This window comes from Phycodurus eques, chromosome 17 (genome assembly GCF_024500275.1).
Source record: "Phycodurus eques isolate BA_2022a chromosome 17, UOR_Pequ_1.1, whole genome shotgun sequence".
Classification (NCBI taxonomy): Eukaryota; Metazoa; Chordata; class Actinopteri; order Syngnathiformes; family Syngnathidae; genus Phycodurus; species Phycodurus eques.
In genome coordinates, this window is record NC_084541.1 from 15,877,826 (window position 1) to 15,902,214 (window position 24,389).

The following is a 24,389-nucleotide window of genomic DNA, read 5'->3' on the forward strand; positions in this document are numbered from 1 at the left end:
CAAACATTTCACATTCCACAACTAGAAAATGACCCCAAAAAATACCATTACAGAAATAATTGTGAGTCATTTACAGTGCAGTTGTTCACTCCCCACTCTGTGACAGAATGAATATGAGTTAATTACCGCGATATTGCAAGAAATTCCAGGTGGAAAATTATACTATCCTTAGCCAAATAGCATAATTGCTTAAGTTATTTTTCATTTACTGTTACCAAATCAATAAAAAGTACTAGTGTTTGCTAAAAATGTAGTTTTCTTGTTTTACAACATTGTTCAATTATGACTTGGCCAACTACGTTATTATTGTATATTTACCAGAAAAATCTGCAATATAGTGGGGGATTACTGTATTCATTGAACAATATGTGGGCAGCCATGAGATTATTGCGGTGGCACTTCATCGTACTGAGAGCTGTTCCTATTATTATTACTATGGACTTTGTAATCCTAAAAATGCATATATTGTAAACTAGTTGTAGTCTGTTTACATTTGGAAATGAATGATTGGAGAACACATTATTTATTTTATTTATTTTTATTCCAAACAAAATTTCACATGCAGTTTTTAACTTATAAAATACATTAAAAAAACAACAATAATAAATAGCTATTAGCACAGTGGCACACATTTTAAGGCATCAAATGGATGTTAGTGTATCTGCTTGATAACTAATGAGTCAAGGGGCAGCTCCTCCATGAGGCCCCCCAAGAGGTGAGCCTGGAAGGGGTCCAACTGCGGTGGTTGCTCCTCGTGGAACTCCAGCAGAGAAGCGCACGTGGTCTCCAGGTCAGTGTAGAGCGACGACGGCGAGAAGGGAGGATGGCTTAATTGAGAAGAGGGGAAGAACACGGCAGGAGCAAATGAAGGAGGAGAAGGAAAGGAGCTACAGGCCTCCCACTGAGGCACCACGGCTCCTGGCGAGTAGACAAACCCCTGAGAAGGAAGAGCAGGAGGAAGCAGGGAGGACTCATCTGGGACCTGCATGCACACGGAAGACTGAGGGGAGATACGCTGGTCTGACAGGGCAGGAAACTCCGAGCTGCAATGCATGTTGGGACATTTGGGGCTGGGCTCAGACGAGGAGTCAGACGAGGAGTTGCGACATTTCTTGGCGGATGTCAAGGTGTCGGTTTTCCTCTTCCTCTTGCGGCAGAAGTTGCCATTGTCAAACATCTTGTCGCAGTTCGGGTCCAGAGTCCAGAAGTTTCCTTTACCTGCAGCATGAAAGATGAAGGTAAAGAGTGGGGTTGCAAAAAGTTGGGAAACCAGGAATTTACAAAACTGGGTTGGCTCTTGGTAGGGAACTTCAAAATAGTTCTAGTGCAGTAGTCCCTTGACTTCCAAGTGCCCTCAAGTTTTTCGAGTATGTGTTGTGAGCCAAAATTTGAGGTACAAAGTAAGATTTGGATACGACGCTGATTTGAGTGAAGCAGCAGAATACATTTCTATTAAATTACCCTTAATTCCCAGTTCATTCCCCAAAATTCCCATAATTCCCTGCTTGTGGTGGTGCGACCGCTGGTGGCCATCAGGATCCCTCTCTCAGGATCAGGATGTCCCTCTCAAGATCTGGATCGCTCTCTGAGGCTCAAACTCAAAACGTTCAGGTTGGGAGTTGACCACTACCAGCTGAGCCATGCTGTGGCTGTTATTGTCCCCATTGCTCTCATCCCTCAAACAGTCTATCCTGTTTTATCTGTATCTACCCTCTGCCCATCTACTCTTTCTTAATCTCAACCGTACAGGTTGAGTACTGGAAACTCTCCACCATTTTGCAAGCCTTGTTCAGAGACGCACAACATCACATCACCTCAACTCACCAGGATTGTTCTCCTCCCGTGGAACCTTGCGGAAGCAGTCATTGAGCGACAGGTTGTGCCGGATGGAGTTCTGCCAGCCTGCTTTGTTGCGGCTGTAGAAGGGGAAGTGCTCCGAGACGTACTGGTAGATCTGGCTCAGCGTCAGCCGCTGCGAGGGTGAGGTCTGTATGGCCATGGCGATGAGGGCCGAGTAGGAGTACGGCGGACGGGCCAGGCCCAGCATCCCGTCCGCAGAGTACCAAGGCCCGCCGGGGAGGAAAGGACTATGGTGGTTGTAGAAGGCGGCTCCAAAGTTGGGGTGTTCTCCTACAGGCCCGGAGAACAGGCCGAGGTCTGGTGGGAGGCACGCCAGTGAAGAGTGTCTGGGCTCGGGTGGAGGTGGAGGGCTGTAAAGGCTGAAGTCAGAGGGATCCACGCCCAGAGACGGAAGGTCCTGCTGGGGAAGGCCGCAAAGAGGCACAAAGGACGCAGTGGTGGACATGATGATCCTATTGAAAAAACACACACACACAACACTACACACCTACACTTGCACTTATACTCGGCTGCACCGCCCACATGCAAGCTGATTGGCTGCTGGTACACACGCACATACACACACTTATTGGTTGTTTTCAGTAAGGGCATCTTGAATTCCTGCCCTGGGCCAGATGACAATGACTGATTGAATCTCTTTTTACGGTTTCAATCGTTGCTCATCACCTTAAAATTACAGATTTTTTTTTTTTAACACTTTGAACGCCCTATCATTAATATATCATTCATTTCACATGTAAATCACATTTTTGATAAATTCTTTACGAATGTGACAGAACTACTATCACTGTTATCTTGCTCACTTTTTGGTATTTCATATATTTTCTGGTGTAAAGTTTCCTAAAGTATTTTCAAAGTAAATAAAGTGTTATTCTTACTGTTTTTTTCTTTACTCAAGTGGTACTCTTCTGAATACCAATTCTAGTTTGAAATTACAATTATAAATCCATAAACTAAATATCAATACAATTAACACAGCAGAGGTCAACAGATAACAAATATCTAATTGTAAATTATTCATTTATTTCTGTTTATAAATTTATAAATTGTTGAGGTGACTGGTTAGAGCATCTGCCTCACAGTTCTGAGGACCGGGGTTCAATCTCCGGCCCCGCCTGTGTGGAGTTTACATGTTCTCCCCGTGCCTGCCTGGGTTTTCTCCGAGCAATTGTCAATTTAGAGTTGTCAATTAACCTACTGGGCACTCTGGTAGGTTAATTGACAACTCTAAATTGCCTGCAGGTGTGAATGTGAGTGTGAATAGTTGTTTGTTTGTACGTGCCCTGCAATTGGCTGGCAACCAGTTCAGGGTGTGCCCCGCCTCCTGCCCGATGATAGCTGGATAGGCTCCAGCACGCCCGCGACCCTCAATTTAGAGTCTCCAATTAATGCATGGTTTTGGGATGTGGGAGGAAACCGGAGTGCCCGGAGAAAACCCACGCAGGCACGTAGAGAACATGCAAACTCCACACAGGCGGGGAGAACATGCAAACTCTACACAGGCGGGACCGGGGATTGAACCCCGGTGCTCAGAACTCAGGCTGACGCTCTAACCAGTCGGCCACCGTGCCACCTAAATCCGTTCCTCCCCCCCAAAAGAAAAAAACAAAAATGTAACTTTTTTTTTTTGAAAGAAGGAAAATAGCACTACAATGTTGTACACACATAACGTATAGTAGTAATGTAATTAATTGGATACAAAGAATTAAACAGTTTTTGCATCATAATTCATTGTGACTCTTCGGCTCCTTCTTTTTTGTGCACTTTGGCTACCTGGCGCAATATATTAGACTAATACAGACAAATGTATATTCATTACACAGAGATGTTCCTCAGTAAGCTGCAGTTAAATCAGTCGCTTTTAGGAAACTATGAAGAATATATGCCCGCCATTGTTGTTATATTGTCTGTCTCTCCACCGTTTGTGTTGAAATGTGCGTCACTTAAAGCGTTACCACCACAAAGATGCCATTTGTTTGCCTGTCTATGGTGTTTCCAATTATGTGTTAGCATTAAGATAGCGGACTTTAATGCAGTTATGTGATTGCTAGAGAATGTTTAATTCTCTTTATTTTCTTTAGTTTGACGTTAAACTTCAACCGGGAGTTGCATTAAACAGCTTGAAGCCGCTTTTGGGAATAATTGGTTGCTGTCTGCTAATCTACTGCTTGTTGTGAAGTTGAGTTCTCTGGGTCATAGCAGCGATTGACAAATATAATACTTATTACTACTTTTTAGAAATTACATTAAAATGGTAGCAATAGTAGTAGTGAGCAAGATAATACAATAGTTAATAAAACTCAACTCTGATCAGTCGACCTACTAAAAAAAGCAGTCGCAATGTGGTCTGTGATCAAAGAGCGTATAAGGTTTGATTTCTCCGACTGGCGTGAAGAGATGCACTCCCCAACACACACACACACAGTTTCCCAACTAAGGTGACCTACTTTTAATGTATTGAATTTTTGTCTAAAATGTAAATTAACATTCTCATGCAGATGATTACAAACGGACAAATCCACAAAGTCACGAAAGAACGAGTCGCAGAGAAACAACAATGACTGTATTGATAATAAAACAGAACATTTCACATTCTGATCTTGATATGAGAGCAACATTTTGGACTAGCCCCTAAATCTGTGAGCACTGACGCGTGACCGGTGCTGAACTGTAATCCTGCAGACAAAACCGATGCTTCGCCTTCTTATCAGTTCATATTCACACCTGCGTCATTGGAGGGGACTGTCTCACACTCCTTTTCGGGGACCCTTAAGAGCCAACGACATCGTGCGTCAGTTGGCGACAGCGTCGAATCTGCAGCCGACGCAGACAAAACAAGACGGGCTGAGCTGTAACTGATGACTGGGATTATACGGGTGGCAACAATGTGGGTGTGTGTGTGTGTGTGTGTGTGTGTGAGTGAGAGTGAAATTTATGAGTAACCACTAGACTAGAAGTAAAAACTACATTTATATCCACCACCGCTGCTACTACTACATAACAGTTCTAAAACAACATTTTGTATTCATGTTTTTGAATTGTTTTAAAACTGCAATTACGTTACATTTGTCAAAAAAAAATTAAACCCATTGGTGCCTTGAGATATGAGGTTAATTTGTTCCTTGACCACGCTCGATTGTACTTTATAAAAACATGGCAGTAATATTAGTCATTCTTCACTGAGAATAAAGAATATCTGACAGTGAGTATTGTTGTTTTATCTGTCTACATGTGTTGCTGCAGCGTTTGTGCTCCGCTATCAGGTGTTATAACACACGCCACTTTGATGCTAATTGTTAGCAATAAACAGCTTGGAGCCCCTTTTTCGATGAATATTTACTGATTATATCTGCCAAACTGCCGCTTGTTGTGAAGTGCTCGTATCACAAGTTTGCCCTCGCGAGTCAGAGCAAAAAAAAATAATTTAAAAAAAATCTGCCGATTGACGTCTTGTATCTCGAAAAACTCGAAGGTCAAGTCACCCGTATGTCAAGGCACCACTCTCCAATCTTGACTCTTAAGCGCTTGGACGAAAGGGGGCCAACAAATTCAAGGGAAAAAAATCTACATGGACAACAACTAAACCAGTTTGAACCAGAATGGGTCTAAACTGTTTTACTCCAATATTGTAAGGTCTCAGTGGGATCCAGTCATGTAAATCCCTGCTGGCTCTGACAGCAGACACTGGTTCTGCTGGCCCAAACAGCGCTTCTTGGCGTCGATGAGGAGCAGATGACACTGGGAGTGGTATTTGATCATATCACACACTGAGGGAAAGGACTACACAGACACACATACACACAGGTGGCACTTTAATTCTTTAGACAATAATTTAGAGCATCAACTGTGCTTTTCGGTGTAATTACCTCTTGGGCCTTGAGTCCGGTTCCGAGTTGGAACTGCTGGTCCTCATGGCGGATCTGGATGTTGTAAACTTTGTTCTGGTGGAGGACCATAAGTGTGTACGGCTGGTTGGAGTGCTGGCGGGAGCTGTCCCGCACTAGGTACGCCCCGTCCTGTACGCACAAACACAGACACAGACGTCATTTCTGTGGGCTCAAGCATAGCAGATAAAACAATTTCGAAGCTGTGTTCAGGTGAAATATGGGAAATATGAGTACAAAAAAATGGAGGCCTTTGTGTGAGTGTGTGTGTTACCTTGCTGACTTGTTTCAAGTAACCTTCTGCTTGACCCCTGGTCACTTTACCAACATACCAGCGAGGGTCCATTCCCTACACATGCACACACACACACACTTTCTATGTGTAACATCATAGATGGATTGTCACAAAAAAAGGTTATTTAAATATTTACATTGATTTTTAAAATGGGACAACTTTACCCACAACACAAGGGTTAAACCTAATTGTACATTCATTCATTATTGTGGAGAGAAACAACCATTCACACTCACATTCTCACCTATGGCATATTTAGAGTCTTCGCTGACACTAGCATGAATACTTGGTGAATGTGGAAGGAATTCAGAGTACCCGGAGAAAACACACAAGCGCGGAAGAGAACATGTAAATACAATGAAACCAAAAAATTAAATGTGATATTAAGGTAAATGTTACCTGTTTGGATGGAGATTTCTGTGGTGGAGGACGAAAGCGGTCTGATCCAGCAAAGTTGCTCCTGTTATCCGCATGGGCTGCGCGCGCGCGCACACACACACACACACACACACACACACACACACACACACACACACAACATTCACACAAAGATGACACTTTGTCGTAATGTCCGAAATAGTTTTCTGTCACTAAGCCAACGCAGTAGTGAAGTTATAATTAAATATTTAATCACAAGTAGGCCATAAATATTTAAGAATCCAATGGGGTGGAAAAAAGAAGTACAGCGGTAACTGAGCGTTTCAAAGCAGTTCACTGCGCGTCTGATAAATTGTTCTCATGGAAAAGGTTGCCCCCTGGTGGCCGTAGCAGCAAATGAGCAAAAAAAAGTGGTGATACCCTGTTGAAATTCCTTTTTGTAACTTCTAAATATTTGTAAATATATTGTATAAATATTGTTGTTTTCTTACCAGGATGATTTTTAAGCGGGAGTGAACTGACAGAAGTAGCATAAGGAGGCAAACTGTTTGGTAACAAAAAAGAAACAGTTTAATACTGCATATATAAAATTGTTAGTGGTTGTAAAAGGTCTACACACCCCTGTTCAAATGCCAAGTTTATATATATCCATCCATTGTCTGAGCTCCATATCCTCACAAGGGTCGCGGGAGTGCTGGAGCCTATCCCAGCTAACTTCGGGCAGGAGGCGGTGTACACCCTGAACTGGTTGACACACATAAACAAACAACCATTCACACTCACATTCACACCTACGGGTAATTTAGAGTGTTCAATTGACCTACCATGCAGGTTTTTGGGATGTGGGAGGAAACCGGACTACCCGGAGAAAACTCGCGCAGGCACGTGGAGAACATGCAAACTCCACAGGCGGGGCCGGGATTTGAACCCCGGTCCTCAGAACTGTGAGGCAGTTGCCCTAACCAGTTGATCACCGTGCCGCCGGTTTATATATAAATATATATTAAAAAACGAATTTGAAATAATATGCTGTTTTTGAATAAAAGGGTGGAAATGCAAAAATGCATCAATTCATCAAAAAAAAATTAATCGATTATTAAAATAATCGTTAGATGAATCCTTACTTAATTCTGAACATGGCCACATCACCAGTTATGAGGGTGTGCACACTTGTGCAACCACATTATTTCAGTTAAATGAGGTATCTTGGTGTAATTCTTTTTCATAACACAAAAACCTGGCATTTGAACAAGTGTGTGTAGACTTTTTATAGATACCATAAGTGACTTTCTACCTGTCTCCATGGCGACCATGGGGTGCTGGCCGAGGGGCCAGATTGTTATGAAGGGGAAAGGTTTTGCGTTTGGGCGTTAATAAAATGTCTTGAAGATTGAATGGAAGTTTCTCACCATCACTGTGTATTTGCTAGAAGGAAAAAAATAAGATACTTTCTTGCAAAGAAAATATATTTATTAAAAGTTTGAACTTACCTCCCTCATTCCGTCAAACCTGTAACACCGAGCCAGCAAGAAATGATTAGATTATCATCCAATAACTGTTGAATTACGAGTGAAGGGTTTTTGGACCTACCTGCTGGGAGGAGGAGGCCCGACGGAGGAGTTGCTCCTGTCGACGGAGGCCGACGAACAAGGAGCGGGGCCAGGAGGTTTGGACCTGGCGGGGGGATCCGGGTCGTCCACCTGAGGCCTGAAGAACAACACGCTCGTCAACAAAACACAACAAGTTCGTAACTCTATTCACTCATTTTAAGTTTCCGATGACAGGATTTCCAGTCAAGATGAATGAAGTCTTATCACATGCTCACAGTGACAGTTTTTACAAGCACAAATGTAACTTTTTGCGTGTGTCTTACCTTCGAGAGTGTGCAAGTGGCTGTAACATACAGAAATTAAATTATAGGATGAGAGAGGATAATTAAGAAAAACAAAAACATTTTGAGCAAGCTGCTTTAGGTTTTTTTACAAGGCACTAATTTAAATTCCAAGCTGTAACAATTCATTTCAGTATAATTGTGTAAAAAAGAGGCTTCAAGCTTTTTATTGCCACTCCCAGTTAAAGTTTACTGTCAAACTAAACATAAAACAAAGAGAATTATGTTGCGTATTTAAAAACCACATAACTTAGCCTCAATAAAATCCTTTTAGTTTAATGCTAACAATTATTGCAAAACATTATAAATGAACTAATAACTAGCACCTATTTAGTGTTATAAACATTTGCACAACGGAGGAGCAACAAATATAGACAGACAATATAAAGATTATTATTATTATTATTATTATTGCAAGACTCGCAAGCTTAAATTATTTGTCCTTTGTACAAAATGATGCATATTACTGCAGCTTACTGAGTCAGTTTTGAAACTCTTCTTCATGTGTGTCTGTCTGCATTATACTGCCCCCTGGTGGCCAAAGCATACACGCCAGAAGGAGCAGCACAATGTCCATTGAATTGAAGTTAAAAAAAAAAAGCCAAAAACAATTTCATTCTTTACATCCTACTGTATGTTTTCATAAAATACAATATTATAAAGTTGTATTTTTATTGTACCCTATGAAGGGTTAGCACAAATGACACTGAGATTAATACTAATTTGCCAAAATGTCCTGTTCATGTCTTTAAACGAAAGAAAGAAAAACAAACAAAAAACAACCACCCACCCTCTCTTCTGTGTTGTGACCTAGAGACAAAAAAATAAAACAACAAATGATGTTCAACACAGTAACATGTTACTTTACCTGAGCAATGTATACAGTATTCTGGCTACTCAATACCTCGAATGGGAGACGAATTTCGGCCTGGTTTGTTGCAACGGAAAATCTGCGGTGGCCCAGGAAGCACTGAAGAACAATAGCGGAGTGGAACATTAATGAGATTTATGGTAAACTGATCATTTGAATAAAGTGATTCAAATCGTGTATCAACAGTGACGGCTCACAGCAATTGTTACTCACATTTCCCTGGAAGTGGTTGTCCGGCACAGCGCGGGGAGTGATCTCGACCGGACAATGACTCACCCAACTACAAAATACACAATAAATATCATACATAAAACAGCATCCTGTTGTACTGCATATACTCAGCAGGATGAACATGACTGTGGAGTTTTTGAGTATGAAAGTTCAAGACTCACTAAGCGGGGCGACAGAGGTGGAAGCGAAGAGACCGGCGGGCGAAGACTAACTGGCGGTGGCGGACCTCTCAAGGACACATGTTTATCAATGTTATCTGCGGGAGGAGGTACATAAATCACAATTAATTTCAGAACAACACTTTGAGCAGATGTTGAAAATCATCAAATAATCCCAAAGTACTGGTTACAATGGACATTTTTAATTGAGTCCTCTCTTGAATGGCAGCCTGTGCCAGAACCCTCCGCCCCCACCCCAAATACATCATTTACAGACTATTTCAGTCTTTTTTTTCTTTTTTTTTTTGAGGCGTGTTGCTGACCATCGCCCTGTGCGCCCACGCATATTGCACATGCCATGTTCAACCACTGCTAATAGCGAAAATCTGCGAGTAATTCACAGCCACTTCCCTAAACAGGTTTATAATTGCCAAGAAATATCAAAAGCTAATGGAAAAGCTCTATTTTTGTCTAAATGAAACTACTGAATTTACTTCTACATAGGTCCTTGACAGCTAAGATGGCACAAGATTACAATTAAGCAATACTTTTTTTTTTTCTTTGCCTGCTTTGACCGGAGCATAAAAAAGTGAATGTGTGAGTTTAGAGCTGTGACAAAAAAAAGAAAGAAAAAATAACAGCTAACGCAACCATAGAAATTATTCATTCATTCATTCATCTTCCGTTCCGCTTATCCTCACTAGGGTTGTGGGCGTGCTGGAGGTAGGTCCCTGCAATCTTCGGGCGAGAGGCGGGGCACACCCTGAACTGGTTGCCAGCCAAGCGCAGGGCACATACAAACAAACAACCGTTCGCGCTTTAAAACACTATTACATGTGTCATATACATGTAACATGATATATGAGGGAACTGAATGGTAGTTAGCGGTTTTTACCTCAAATGTCATGCTAATCGCGAATGCTAATCGTTTAGCAAAGGCTAATTTTGTTGTCACAAATTATGTACAGAGTTTATAGTGGACACTCACTAATAACATGCAGTTTAAGTCTTTTTTTTATTGGGGGGGGGGGGGGGGGGGTGACATTACTCGAGTACAAAGGTTCCCCCCCAAAAAAATCAGCAAATTTGGAATGCCAAACGGTGAATATGTGGGTGGGTTCACTTTCTAGGAAATGTGCCGTGACACCAAAATGCTAAAAGATGGCAGCAAAGCACCACTTTTGTTTCAATGGAACTCTTCAACATAGCGCATTGGCACCTAGAAGCCACAAGATGGTGGCAAAGCACTACTTTTGTTAAATGAAACTCCTCAACTTACCTCCGCATAGTTCCATGGAATGCAAGATGCCACAAGATGTTGCCAAATCGCTACTTTTTTTCTAAATGAAACTCCTCAACATAGTTCCTTGGCACCAAGATACCACAAGATGGCAATACTTTGTTGGGTTTTTCAACAAATCAGAGGATGAAAAAAACAACAACAAAAAACACACAAATAGTTTGCCGAAGCACAAATATGCTGGAGTTCACTATAGAGCCCAGAACACAGAGATCATGTCATTTATTCTTCAATTTTAAATCCATTAAATCTACTTTAAGCATCCTACCGATGTAATCGGCATCTCCGCTGGGCAGGGCGGGGTACAGCCTGTGACTTGGCGCCTCCGAGGGTTCCGTAGGAGGCGGTTCGTAATTGTCGGCCCAGTCCGTGTCGTTTGACGCGTCGTCGTCATCGGCGCCCTTGCCGCTGTCCTCGCCGCTGCTGTTTGGATTCTCGTAATCAGCATCTTCGTCATCCTGAAACATTCAAGGTAGAAGTACAAATACTTCATTAGTGTACGCAGTGTGGAGTTTTCAGGTGTCTGTATTTTAATTGAGTATTTATTGTACTCACAAACTCGTCATCATCCCAGCCTTCAACATCGGGAGCTGTTGGCGAAGAAACCAGCTTGTTTGACAGCACGTAGATGTAAAGTGATGCTTGCGATCATACACAATTTGCAACTTCTTCATGAAAATTTTCTTAATGTGTTCATCCATCCATCCAATTTCTACCGCTTATCCGAGGTCGGGTCGCGGGGGCAGTAGCTTTAGCAGGAGAGCTTTTGCCTCTCCCCAGCCACTTCATCCATCTCTTCCAGGGGGATCCCGAGGCGTTCCCAGGCCAGCCGAAGGATGTAGTCTCTCCAGCTTTGTCCTGGGTCGTCCCCGGGGTCTCCTCCCGGTGGGACGTGCCCGGAACACCTCACCAGGGAGGCGTCCGCGAGGCATCCGAATCAGATGCCCCATCCATCTCATCTGGCTCCTCTCCTTGTGAAGGAGCAGCGGCTCTACTCTGAGATCCTCCCGGATGACCGAGCTTCTCACCCTATCTCTAAGGGAGAGCCCGGACACCCTGCGGAGGAAACTCATTTCGGCCGCTTGTATCCTGGATCTTGTTCTTTCGGTCACGACCCACAGCTCGTGACCATAGGTGAGGGTAGGAACGTAGATCGACCGGTAAATCGAGAGCTTCGCCTTTCGGCTTAGCTCCTCCTTTACCACAACGGATCGATACAAAGTCCGCATCACTCCAGACGCTGCACCGATCCGCCTGTCGATCTCCCGTTCCATTCTTCCCCCACTCGTGAACAAGACCCCAAGATACTTGAACTCCTCCACTTGGGGCAGGATCTCATCCCCGACCTGGAGAGGGCACGCCACCCTTTTCCGACTGATGACCATGGTCTCAGATTTGAAGGTGCTGATTCTCATCCCAGCCGCTTGACACTCGGCTGCGAACTGCTCCAGTGAGAGTTGGAGGTCACGGCTTGATGAAGCCAACAGAACCACATCATCTGCAAAAAGCAGAGATGCAATACTGAGGCCACCAAACCGGACCCCCTCTACGCCTCGGCTGTGCCTAGAAATTCTGTCCATAAAAGTTATGAACAGAATCGGTGACAAAGGGCAGCCTTGGCGGAGTCCAACCCTCACCGGAAACGAGTCCGACTTACTGCCGGATATGCGCACCAAACTCTGACTCAGGTCGTACAGGGACCGAACAGCCCGTATTAATGTGTTTTTAATTTAAAAAAATAGCACTCTAAAATATTTTAATTTATGAAAACAATGAACAATAGAATCATTTCAATTTCACTTCAATAGATTCATAAACAAAATACACACATTTTAATTATACCTTAAAATACCGTTCAGAATCCTGGGTTCCCTTGCAAGTAACTATATAAATCAAAGCCATAATTATGATTTTTTTTTCTTTTAATTGGTACTGAATGACTTCTAATAAACTATTCTTACCAGAAGAGACATTGAGAGGCAGTGGCCTGACGGAAGTGGCGCCAGGAGGCAAACTGTCGAATAACAAAAAGAACACAATTAATTTATTCATTTAATACTGACAGTCTGAACCTTAAGTGGCATATTGTGACTTTCTACCTGTCTCCATGGCGGGTGTGGGGTGTCGGCCGGAAGGGCAGAGCCTTGTGGAGGAGGGAGAACGTGCTGGGTTTGGGTGCTGGAAGAAAATAGAAAACTTTTCATATTTAATTTGAAAAACAAATCACCTGGCTCGGTTGGATTGAATGAAAATGAACTCACCATCATTGTGTGTATGCTAGAAGGGAAAAATAAGATGATAAGATGCTTGTAACGCAGAGATAATAAAACAGGAGTAAAAATCCAACTTACCTCCCTTATGCCATCAATCCTGGAACAACAAACCATGCCGAAATTATTAGACTCCAACAACTGACCGATTAGGAGTGAAGGGAGGCCAACCTACATGCTGGGCGGAGGAGGAGGCCTGACGGAGGAGGCCGAGGAGGGAGGAGGCGGAGCGAGAGTTTTGGACCTGGTCAGACAATCCGGGACGTCCGCCTGAGACCTCCAAACAAACATAAGAGAATATTAACCAATGCATGAAGAAACACAGTAACACAGTTTTTGTGTTTATGCGTGCGTTTACCTTCGAGAGGGTAAGCCTCGCTGTAACACGTGAAAAATATCATTAGGCATTCAAACTTTTAATACAACAGGTAGTTGTCGCTGTTAAGCCATAAGACTCATTACGCGATGTTTGACATATTCTAAATTATTATTAATACCTATTTATTTAATATAGAAATATACATTATTACATTACATTTAATATATACAGTTGTTCAAATATAAATAACACATACTGCACAGTATATACACTGTGTGTATATATCGATGGTTTGGAATTATTATTCATTGATAAATATACACTGATTATACAAATATATAAAAATAGCACAGATGATACCTGGACCAAATTAATAGAGGGGGGAAAAAATCATTGTGTTAATGTGTTTAAGATTATTCAAAAATATGTATACTCACCCTCTCTGCCACATGAGGACCTGTGAAGAATTTAGTTTTGGCTTCATTATGATGATTGAAAGAGAAAGTATGTCATTAAATTATTCAACACATTTTGAAGTTTTCCCATACAGTTGGGAAATATCAGAGGTTCCTTGAACGCAGCGCAACATCGGGGTATACCTCGAATGGGAGATGAATTCCGGCCCGGTTTGTTGCGACGGACGATCTGCGGCGGTCCTGGAAGCACTAAAAATCACGACATAATGACACCCCTGAGAACGACCAATCACAGCACAGCCAAAGCTGAACCTCTTGACTAAGATTAGGATTTTTTTTTTTTTTTATACTCACACTTCTCTGATGCTCGTCTACTAGAGTGTGGCGAGTGATCTTGACCGGACTCAACTGGCTGCGGAAACAAAAAAAACCCAAAAAATAAATCTATAATCAATATTTGTGACTGACTGCTTTAATAAAAAGTTCAAGGAAAAGCTGAACTTTTTGGGGTCAAATGGGGACGCCTCAAAGGCACCTTATGGTGATAATGACTTTAAAATGACGTCAAAACATTAAAGGCTCACTACCCGAGGCGACGGTGCAGGACGTGATGCCACAGGTGGTCGAGGGCAAACAGCAGTCGGCGGACCTCTGGATGACGTGCGTTTATCCCTGGTATCTGCAGGGACACATTCAAGTCAAAGGTCATGCTGGTCCCCATGGTGGCAGATTGAAATTCACACATATAATATGCAGCGACAGCAAAAACGCATCAACCTGAATTCATATTACCAATGTATTTGTTGTCTCCGTGGTGTACAGCGCTGCGCAGCTTGTGCGTCAAGTCCGTCCGAGTGTTCTGAGGGTGGAAGTTCGTAATGCTCCGCTTCGGCCGCGTCGTCGTTGGGTTGTTCGTAGTCACTGTGGCTGCTCTCCTCGCTACCGCTGTTGGGACTCTCGTAATCGTTGACATCGTCGTCGTCCTGAGATACAACGTCCGCAAAACGTTCTTGAAAGATTAGCCGGTGAGGATGGATAAACTGGTTCAATGCATATTATTCATCCAGGAAAAACATGAACTTACAGAATGATTGTCACTTGAACCTTTAACATCACAAACTGTCAAAGATAGAAGAAGATATCACATTATTAGCAGCTTTAAAAAGTCACCAACATGTAGAAAAAAATTGGAAATGCCAGGAAAAAGAGGCCTCTAAAATCGCACAAAACCTCAGCTAACTGTTAGCCTGTCAATGGTGTTTTGCATTGCTTGTTAGCATTAAGCTAAGCAGACTTTCCTAAGGCAAAGCTTCTCTGTGGTTGTTTTAAATACACAATGGGTAATTCTCTTTGTTTTATGTTTAGTTTAACAGTAAACATCAACTGGGAGTGGCATGAAACATTTTGAAGCTTCTTTTTTGAAGAATTGTTCTATATTTGTCAAACTGCTGCTTCTTGTGAAGTGAGCGGAATTGAGTTCACACGACTTCTTCACATGCCGTTCGGCATTTACTCCATGAACGGCATATTTTTCAAAGTCTCATTTGTTTTTACACTTAAACTAGACAATTCAGTATGTTTTTGATTGAAAATTAGCAGGACTGGAACTAGAAACGTGGACTATTAAAAGAGTTAACATATTACATCCCCATGCAGCAATTCGGAATTTTGGAAACATTTTCAGAAAGAAATACACCTTTACAATCACATAAACGTAGGAGTCATGACTGATTTGACTATTAAAAGTGGTTCACTTCTATATTCACTATTAAGACAATTCTTGTTTCAAGAATTCAGCTCAATTTTTTCGCCAAAGTCAAATTATTTGTATTATTAATTAATGATTTTTTTTTATTTCAATGGTTCCACTGTACTATGCAAAGATGTCCCTAATGGCTGTGAGAAGTATGAGTATGACGTCGTCACACCAGGGCATCATTACCTATTGTGGAACATAAAAATGAGTTAGTTCTAGTTACGAGAAGATTTTACCTGGTTCATGAAATTTAGGTGTCATGCTTCTGTGATGGAAAGACATTCAGTTAATCAGCTTTCTTTGTAAAAACAAAATAATGTCATGACAGTAACATTAGCAATATTCACAACTACAGTGGTGCCTTGATTTACGAGTTTCATTCATTCTGTGACCATGGTCCCAACTCAAAACGCTTGCATCTCAAGTCATCTTTCCCTGTGGATATTAATGGAAATGCCATTAATCTGTACCAGCGTCCCCCAAAAACACACACACAAAAAGAATTTGTAACATAAAGAAAAATAGCAATCTTATACTAATCTTATACTTTATAAAAAAAAAAAGTAATAAGATAATGAAAAAGAAGGTAACGTATTAAACAGTTTGTGCTGATTGTGCGGCTTATTCTAGTGTGTGCACGTTGACCATTAGGGGACGGTATAATAAATGCAGACATTTTACAAGTAGATTTGAAAAATTGTTCACTATCTGCCAAACTGCTGCTTGTTGTGAAGTACGCCGCCGCCATAGCTAGCGGTCATAACTCAATTTTTTGCTTGCAACTCAAGACAAAATAATCGGCCGAGAAACGGCTCGTATCTCGGAAAACCCGCAAGCCAGGTCACTTGTAAGTCGAGGTACCACTGTATGTTTCTGAATCGTATGAGAAGACAATTTATTTCTGTTTTACATGTTGACCGAAACAGGAACCCACTTTTTACAAAAGAGGCTTCGTTTTTCTTCCTTCTTGCTGATGTCAGCACTCATCTTTGAAATAATCCTGTGAGGACACACAAACACAAAACGCCAGGTAATAGGCACATACTTGATTGATCAGTTAAGTTGTCACATACACACAGCGTAGTGTATGAAGTACTGCTTCCTTGAGTGCAAATCCTAATATTGTTTATAGGTGCGTTTGCAGTCAAATAAAAAAAAATCTTACGGGGTAAGAAGTTTGGGGAATTTCTGCAGGTCGTTCTCACTCAGGTTCTGTAAACGGAAAACCGACGTTACCATGTTTACAGCTATTAAAACAATGTCATCATCGGTTTTTCCCAGCTGCCTTTGAATCCAACATCAACTGTCGCCACGGAGCCGATCAATCGCATGCACAGCAGATGAGACAAATTGCCCGCTGGCCGTGGCGAGAAGCAACAAATAAATAAACTTGCACACGTTTTTCTCAACAAGCAGTGTAAGTTGAGTAAAACTGTTGGTAATGTTGCCAATTTATGACAAATTCAGAGGTAACATGAATGTTAACGAGCCAAGGGGTTGTGCATCTCCTTGTCTGCAGAAGAAACTCACCACAAATCGCTTCCCATTGATGGAGTTCTTCAACACAGTTCTGTCACAGTCGGTCAGATTCATCTGGAACACATACAAACACGCACACGTGGGGCAAATCTCCCAACCTTTAAATCACACTTTCCTTAACTTTTGTCATCGGGTCAAAGAGATGAAAAGGTGCTCCATTTAGAAACGATCAAACAATAACAAAGTTAAAACAATGAAAGTAAATTAATAAATAAAGGGCAGAGTCTACAGTTGTGTTAAAAGCAAAGGAATAAAAATGGGGTTTGAGGCGGTTTTTAAAGGGGAGCTAAATCCAAGATGTGAAAACTTTTGTTATATTTTAAATGTGCTTATCTTCTTTATCTGATGATGTTTACTTTAAATCTACGAGGTATTTATTCTTAAAAATACATTTCAAACATTGCATTTACCCACCTCCGGGGGCCGCCATTCTTACGTCGTTACATGCGCGAAGTCCCGGCCGGGAATGTGACGTGTGAGAGTGGTAGGCTGCCGACAGCTTTTCAAAGACACTTTAATTGGCGAAAACGAATCTGCACACGTACTTTTGATGCCGACAGCCTGACACAGTTGCAGTCCCTACCGATCCAATTTCAACAAACCAGACTCAAATGTGTCGTAAACAAAGCAACGAGGTAACTGTACTGGCTGACTCCAAAGTAAAGATCGTTGCAGTAATCCAACAGATATGTGAAGACGACAATGAATGTGAGTTTTGGCAAGCGTGGTTGCACGTAATTGACTTTCTAGCTTTTCAGTTTTAAAAAGTGAGTCTGACCTTCCTCAAGTGGTCGGCGAGCTGCTGAGGGCTCCACTCCACGACCTCTGACCGGGATGGCACTCGGCCGCCGCTCATCCTGCGTGGTCTGCCTCGCCGCAGAAGACTTCACAGTACCGTAAGTTGTTTTGAAGGGGCCTCGGAATCGAGCTCCTGTGGTCGCTCTTTTCAGATGCGCCCTCTGTAACAATCTAAACTTCACTTTCATCCAGTGGTTGGACTTCCTAACTGAAAAGTCAGTGAAAACTGATCTCAAGGTTTCCCGTCGTCGCCTAGGCCGACATGTCAAAGTGGAACCAAGATGGCTTCCTTCGTGCTTCCTGTCGCCTTTACTTGGTGTGTTTGTCAGTCTCACTCTCTCTCTTCCTTAACCTCAGAGGAAGTGACTATGCAGACGGGAGGACGAGGGGAGATGAAGACAGCATCTCCCTCCCCCCGAGTCACAAAGCGGAACAGCCGGTGGTGACTTTGACGGCACTGAGTCAGCGGCCGAGACCCATCACATGGCACATTTTAGCTTCATTTCCACTTAAAGTTTCGGCAACTTTTAGTTCTTTGTACCATTGTGTCAACATACTGTATATTATTATTGGAACCTATCCTCCATTGTTAGCTAAAAATATCATCTATTCACTACTCAGGCCAATGCAATAGATTTATTAATTTGGTGCCATCTGGTGGAATACCGGTGTTGTTGTTAGATCTAAATCAGTTTTTGTTTTCTTTTTTTTGTCTCCGTTTGACATATCCTGTTTTGTTGGCTAGTATGTTTCTCTCCCGATGCAGCTACTAATAGCCTGTGTCGTCTACTTTGTAGTTACAAGTTGCTTCCATTCCCCAACATTTACTATTGTGTGGAAATCCCAAACGGCTCAATACCTTTTGTGTAAAGTGCATGTGCAAATATTTGGTTGCCCTTTAACTACACAATTCACAAAAAGTTAGGAATATTGGGCTTTCCTGTGAAATTTCAGGATGAACCTAAAATTTACTGAAATTGTTACAGGTCAACATAATTTGACTTTACATAAACTTTTGAGTCCAACTAAATCCCGCAGTAATTTTCCGAGGACATCCAATTTCATGACTTTCTGTGGCTCTTCCAGTCTCTTTGTTGCAACCTGCTGATGACACTGTGCATTCAAAGGTTTAGAGGTCAAATTAGTACATCTACAAAGGGTACAGTGCATTTTGGATTCATCCTGAAATTTCACCTGAAAGCACAATATCCCAAGGTTTTTGTGCATAGTGCCACGTATATTTAGACAATAGTCCAAGTTCCTAGATCTGGGATAAAGTTCCTGCAGTGGAAAAAGCAACACTTGTCCATTAAGTTTGACTGATATGTATATCATTTTTAGTTTCATGTCTGCTTGTTTCGTTCATTCTAGAAGAATCAATCCAACTTAGGCTATTATTAAATATTTTTCAATATTATTCAGATTAATTTGTTACAAATGGTAACCTCTCATTGCTCACTGACTGTCCGTGCTATGTTTTTATGACGTAAAAGTATATTTTGTCAGTGGCTGTCTGTTGTCGTACTAGAGTGGCTCCAACTATCAGAGACAAATTCCTTGTGTTTTTTTTACTTACTTAGCAAATAAAGATGATTCTGATCAAATAATTTAATGTATTTATTAGTAGTAGAAGTGTTATTAAATTAACCATTTTTGTATTTAAATGTTGGTCTACTTTTACTCGAGTCAGACTCAACGACATCCTGAAGTGAGAGGAAATATACCCCCCACCCAAAAAATCTCAAGAATTAAATAGTACAGTATACTGAATTGAATTGCTTGCGGCTATGTTGTTTCCCACCGGTGTTTGAACTTGCGATTGTGTTGTGAGTCATGGGTGTCATTGTCAAAAAAAAAAGATGACTTGAACTTTTTTGCTTCGTTTACACTGAAAGGCACAACCAGTATAGACATTCAAAATGAGTTGAGCTTGACTACATAAAATAAACACGCAGCCTAGCTTCCTTGCTCTTAGTGTTATTTCTAATCGTCTGGAGTCCATTTTCTGTACTAAAGTCGCAATTGGCAGTAGCACCCTACTAAAACGGTGGTTGATGGAAATTTCCAGGGAAAGTCAAAAAGTACTGTATTGACAAGTCATGTCATTGAGTCAACAACTAATTTAAAAAAAAAAAATATATCTTGTTTATTAAAATTAAAAAAATTGCTTGAAGCAGAAGAAAACCTGACAATATACAGCAAATAAGTTTTTCTTGATGACAAATGAATTTTGTATTTACTGACATCCATGTTTGCAGCATTATGAAGATAAATACTGTATGAACAAGGTACTTGGTGAGAATGACTTCTTATGAAGGACAAAAATAAATTCCAATAATTTATAGAATGTTGGCCTATTTCTGTTAAACTTGAGGAGCTGCCCCTACAAATGAACAGTGTGTTCAGCTTTGAGCTAAAAAATTTTCAAAATAACAAGAAAATTCATTATGATGGATCAAACCAGCAGAACAAGGAAATATAAAATATTTGGAATCTGAACATTATGGAGACTACTAACTGCCATCTGTGCAACAGGACTCTATTGCCGCCCTTCATCTCGCGCCTGCCTTCTTCAGGCAGGGCTCTCCTCCCTTGACAGGTATTACCAGATGTGCTGACTCAACAGCGGTGATGTACTCGAGCCGTCAATGACTCTTTTTAGATGACCCGAACCCAGAAAAACCCATGACGGCCGCCATTTCGTCGTCATCCTCGAAGTCGCCGTCATCCTCGGCCCGACGCTTCCTCTCTTTCTGTTTCTCCTTCTTGTAGGCTTTTGCCTTCTCCTCCTGAACATACACACACAATTATGTTATACTTAACTATAATAATATATAACTATAATCCATTTTCTATGCCTGCATATCTTTGTTAGATTTGTGGGTGAGCTGGAGCCTATCCCAGCTGACTTTGGGTCAGAGATGGGTAGCTGTTAGCTGTCACACGTTACGGGTGACTTCATCCTCTCCTGACCTCTTCTCGCAGCTCCTTCATGCGCTCCTCAAAGTCGTACTCTTTCTGCTTCTCTTCCATTTTCTTCTTGTTCACCTCGAAGCGCTTCTTCACTTGATCCAGGGACGACCGTTCAACCCTCATAGACATGCCGAGGTTTCTCTGATCTGCACACACATATATACGCATGTTTGCAGATGGTTTACAAATATAAGCTTGAATAGATTTTTGCAGTATGCTGGCTCACGGAGGTGCCAAGTAACCCTTCGTTACTGTACTTAAGTGGATTTTTCAGATATCTGTACTCAACTCGAGTATTTATTATTGTGAGGACTTTTTTTTTTTTTATATATACATAATGCATCAGAAATTCCACTTATATTTATTTTATTTTTTTTAACAAAGGGGCTTCTATTTAAGTACAAATTGATAGTACCTCAGCTGACTTGTGTGTGAAAGGTACTCACGTTTCTTGCCATTGATGTGATCCAGGAAGTTGATGGAGTCTTTCACCACGCAGTCACACACGTTGCAGTAGTAGCTGAAAGAAGAGGAGATTGCAACGGTATCAAGAAAACAGCAGGATTACGTATTTTACCAGGACCAAATCATAAATGTGTAAATCCGTTCTTCAATGAGGTGATTTAACTCGACGTACCCGCCCATCTCTGCCTGGGGGGTCGTCTTGGTGATAACGATGGTCTTCCCCAGTTTGGACTCCAGGTCCACTTTGTAGTCTCGATGCCGGAGATTCTCCCGCTTAACCGGCGGCACGATTTTCCCTAAGACGCATGATGAGTTTGTACAATTTTGATGATTCAACAGCAGTGTCCGACTCTGAACGCGGCAGGATTCTCTGCAAATAAGTTGGGGAAAAAAAACAACTCACCATCTCTGCTTTCCTTTTCTCGCTCCTCGGCGAGACGCTTCTGAGCAAGATTCTCATACTCGTCTTTGTCCCACTTCCGACGGAAGTCATTCTTACTCGGCTGAAAGAACAACATGAGCCTCAGTTATAAGAAGGTAGGCACAAGACCCCCCCACCACCAAACTCCCCATAAAAACGCCATTGATTGACATTTTCATGTATTCTGGCTCACTGAACACTACTGTCCACCGGAGCGTAACTGTTCGGTATTTACATTTACAAATACATATTATACAGACGTTATACCATTACATAGGAGAAAACAATTTCACATAGCAATTTTGTGTTACGTTTGGGAAACCTGAACACACGAGATGAATGAATGCCAAATTTGGCAGTTATTTTACATAATTTAAGCTGCAGGCACGTGAAGCAAAAGTCCCTATCCTCTTCTCGTGATAATAAATATTGTTGGTGTGGAGACTCACTGAGCACAAACTGAAATGGTTGATTGTCCGTATTGTAGAGCGATTCATTCCACACACACAAACAGATTCAGCAAGTACACACGATGCAACTAAAGTTAGCGACTGTCCTAAATTGTATACATAGCGACAAACTGCAGCTACTAGCGGAAAACATTTTTATTTCGATATTGAGTGTTATTGTTTCTGTGGGGGCTAACGCTATTTTGCTGTCGGCAGAACACGTTTCGAGACTCAAATTGAGAGAGAAACATCTCACCAAAACTCGTAAACAAAGGCAAATGGTGTCATTATTAAAAAATGACTAGTTAGCCTATTAACAATACAAAGAAAGCAGTATAAAAAATACTTACCCCGCTGCCAGACGCCATGTTTGCGATAATTTCCGGTATGGCGAGGTCAAGTGTTTACATTTGAGAGCACAGCGCCATCTAGTGCATTGGAGAAGCGGTAGAAAAAGATAGCATGTCAACAAGATTGAAAGCAGCTCCTCCGGTGCAAACGTACGTAAATTATAGAAAATAAAATGAGTAGAAAAAATACAGAATATGAGGTATTTACAACATAAGATCAGTAGCAATGCAAGAAGATAATGAATAGAATTGTGGTATAAATAGTAGCATTTCACAGTATGGATTATTATTAACACAGACACATTGAATATTGCACAGTATTGTTTTAAAGACCTTTGAATATTGCAGAGTAGGTGAATAAAGGACACCTGGGGGTCAGGGTTTAGACTCTAGTGTCAGTGTGAGTGGCTTTGAGGGCAACAGCTATAACTTCTGGGGTGAGAGCTGTCCTTAATGTTGTTTGCTTTGCTGAGGCAACGTGAGGTGTAAATGTCCAATTGCGTGGTGCATGTTTCTTAGGATTACTGTGCACAGGGGTCCTGGGTTTACGACTCAGTATATACAATGGCAACGTAGGTCAAATTTGTACCTAAGTCGGAAGGCACCATTGTCTATCACTGACCCACGCTAACGGAGTAGTAAAGCCATATTTACAGTAAATATTTACACTATATGAAAAACACTCTAAGGTCATGACTATAAAAAAATCAAATGAAAAACTAAATAAGATGTGAACTGAGTGTGAAGTCTAAACAATCAAATGGGCTACATGACAATGTATTCTTACGCCACTCCGCCATTTGTTGGGATTGTTGTAATTCAGGGTGTCCTCGCCCTGCGTTGATTATTTAATTGCTACAGAATGTGAAAAAAAACTATAAATAGGATAAACTCATATAATTAGGGGAATGAAATAGAAGTTGGAAAATTGTGGGAGAATTGTTTTTTTAAATAAGTAAATAATTGTCCATCCATCCATTTTCTGAGCCGCTTCTCCTCACTCGGGTCGCGGGCGTGCTGGAGCCTACCCCAGCTATCATCGGGCAGGAGGCAGGGTACACGCTGAACTGGTTGCCAGCCAATCGCAGGGCACATATAAACAAACAACCATTTGCACTCACATTCACACCTACAGGCAATTTAGAGTTGTCCATTAACCTATCATGCATGCTTTTGGGACGTGGGAGGAAACCGGAGTGCCCGGATAAAACCCACACAGGCACGGGGAGAACATGCAAATAACTCCAAACAGGCGGGGCCGGGGATTGAACCCCGGTCCTCAGAACTGTGAGGCAGACACTCTAACCAGTCGTCCACTGTGCTGCCATTAAATAATTGTAAAATTAGAAAATGTAAGTCATAATTTACAAATCAAGGTCCTATTCAAAATGATTCAAAAAGAATACTATTTATTTGTTTTTGTTTCTTTGACTATTTATGCACTAACATAACATTAGTTTGTCTTCTTTCCAGAGCATAGGCTAACAGCTAGCCTTGCTTCTAATTGTATTACTTCTTCTTAGTATTTTTCGTCAGTCTGGTTTGGTTTCCAATTGGCACCATGCTGCCCCTCACAGGTCACTCTTGGTACTACTACAAACAGCACACATGATTTTCGTGTGTTGGGTCTCTCATATTTAAAAATAAAATCTTTAAGATGTTAAAAATTGTTGTGAGAGTACGTCGCTTAAGATATTTATAGTTTATCTTTTTTAAAGGTGCATTTTTACAACTACAGTAGGCCACACCCCTTGCAAGGTGCGTC

The 24,389-nt window shown here is 41.5% G+C and overlaps 3 protein-coding genes and 1 long non-coding RNA gene across 6 annotated transcripts; 1 reads left to right on the forward strand and 3 right to left on the reverse strand.

Annotated features, from left to right (window-relative positions):
• Positions 1-547: 547 nt before the first annotated feature.
• foxi3a (forkhead box I3a) lies at positions 548-2,962 on the reverse strand. Its single transcript, XM_061702648.1, has 2 exons — positions 1,825-2,962; positions 548-1,218 (listed from the first exon to the last, which is right to left on the reverse strand). The coding sequence occupies exons 1-2, from the start codon at positions 2,303-2,305 to the stop codon at positions 653-655; spliced, it is 1,047 nt and encodes a 348-aa protein (XP_061558632.1). The 5' UTR covers positions 2,306-2,962; the 3' UTR covers positions 548-652.
• Positions 2,963-4,401: 1,439 nt separating this feature from the next.
• On the reverse strand, positions 4,402-16,629 carry lcp2a (lymphocyte cytosolic protein 2a). 3 transcript variants are annotated; one of them, XM_061702510.1, is made up of 29 exons: positions 16,564-16,625; positions 15,866-15,894; positions 14,958-14,992; positions 14,666-14,856; positions 14,461-14,552; positions 14,228-14,285; positions 14,057-14,122; positions 13,895-13,914; positions 13,497-13,516; positions 13,314-13,382; positions 13,220-13,238; positions 13,130-13,145; positions 12,968-13,046; positions 12,830-12,882; positions 11,424-11,458; positions 11,137-11,326; positions 9,572-9,666; positions 9,393-9,459; positions 9,213-9,278; positions 9,099-9,118; positions 8,291-8,310; positions 8,008-8,124; positions 7,908-7,926; positions 7,712-7,842; positions 6,909-6,961; positions 6,439-6,515; positions 6,019-6,093; positions 5,727-5,876; positions 4,402-5,640 (listed from the first exon to the last, which is right to left on the reverse strand). In XM_061702510.1, the coding sequence occupies exons 2-29, from the start codon at positions 15,872-15,874 to the stop codon at positions 5,497-5,499; spliced, it is 1,986 nt and encodes a 661-aa protein (XP_061558494.1). In that variant the 5' UTR covers positions 15,875-15,894; positions 16,564-16,625; the 3' UTR covers positions 4,402-5,496. The 3 variants fall into 3 exon arrangements, with proteins under 3 accessions (XP_061558494.1, XP_061558493.1, XP_061558495.1); XM_061702509.1 differs by having other exon boundaries at positions 13,314-13,415; XM_061702511.1 differs by lacking the exon at positions 15,866-15,894 and having other exon boundaries at positions 13,314-13,415; positions 14,958-14,977; positions 16,564-16,629.
• A 725-nt stretch (positions 16,630-17,354) lies between these two features.
• Positions 17,355-18,298, forward strand: LOC133415951 (uncharacterized). Its single transcript, XR_009770196.1, has 3 exons — positions 17,355-17,876; positions 17,957-18,064; positions 18,159-18,298. It is a non-coding gene; the product is annotated as an uncharacterized LOC133415951 (long non-coding RNA).
• A 1,789-nt stretch (positions 18,299-20,087) lies between these two features.
• Positions 20,088-22,664, reverse strand: zmat2 (zinc finger, matrin-type 2). Its single transcript, XM_061702641.1, has 6 exons — positions 22,625-22,664; positions 21,808-21,907; positions 21,577-21,700; positions 21,386-21,459; positions 20,940-21,085; positions 20,088-20,755 (listed from the first exon to the last, which is right to left on the reverse strand). The coding sequence occupies exons 1-6, from the start codon at positions 22,640-22,642 to the stop codon at positions 20,612-20,614; spliced, it is 606 nt and encodes a 201-aa protein (XP_061558625.1). The 5' UTR covers positions 22,643-22,664; the 3' UTR covers positions 20,088-20,611.
• Between the last annotated feature and the right edge of the window lie 1,725 nt (positions 22,665-24,389).

Bases quoted from the DNA above. Each gene is read 5' to 3' on its own strand.
- foxi3a (XM_061702648.1), bottom strand. From the start codon at position 2,305: ATGTCCACCACTGCGTCCTTTGTGCCTCTTTGCGGCCTTCCCCAGCAG. The intron at 1,219-1,824 runs GTGAGTTGAGGT...TTCATGCTGCAG, and splicing joins ACGGGAGGAGAACAATCCTG to GTAAAGGAAACTTCTGGACT.
- lcp2a (XM_061702509.1), bottom strand. The intron at 14,553-14,665 runs GTAATATGAATT...GTGTCCCTGCAG, and splicing joins CGGAGACAACAAATACATTG to ATACCAGGGATAAACGCACG. The intron at 11,459-12,829 runs GTAAGAATAGTT...CTTCGCCAACAG, and splicing joins GCCTCTCAATGTCTCTTCTG to CTCCCGATGTTGAAGGCTGG.
- zmat2 (XM_061702641.1), bottom strand. The intron at 21,086-21,385 runs GTGAGTACCTTT...ATGTGTGTGCAG, and splicing joins TCACATCAATGGCAAGAAAC to ATCAGAGAAACCTCGGCATG. The intron at 20,756-20,939 runs GTCAGGAGAGGA...GTGTATGTTCAG, and splicing joins TGAAGGAGCTGCGAGAAGAG to GAGGAGAAGGCAAAAGCCTA.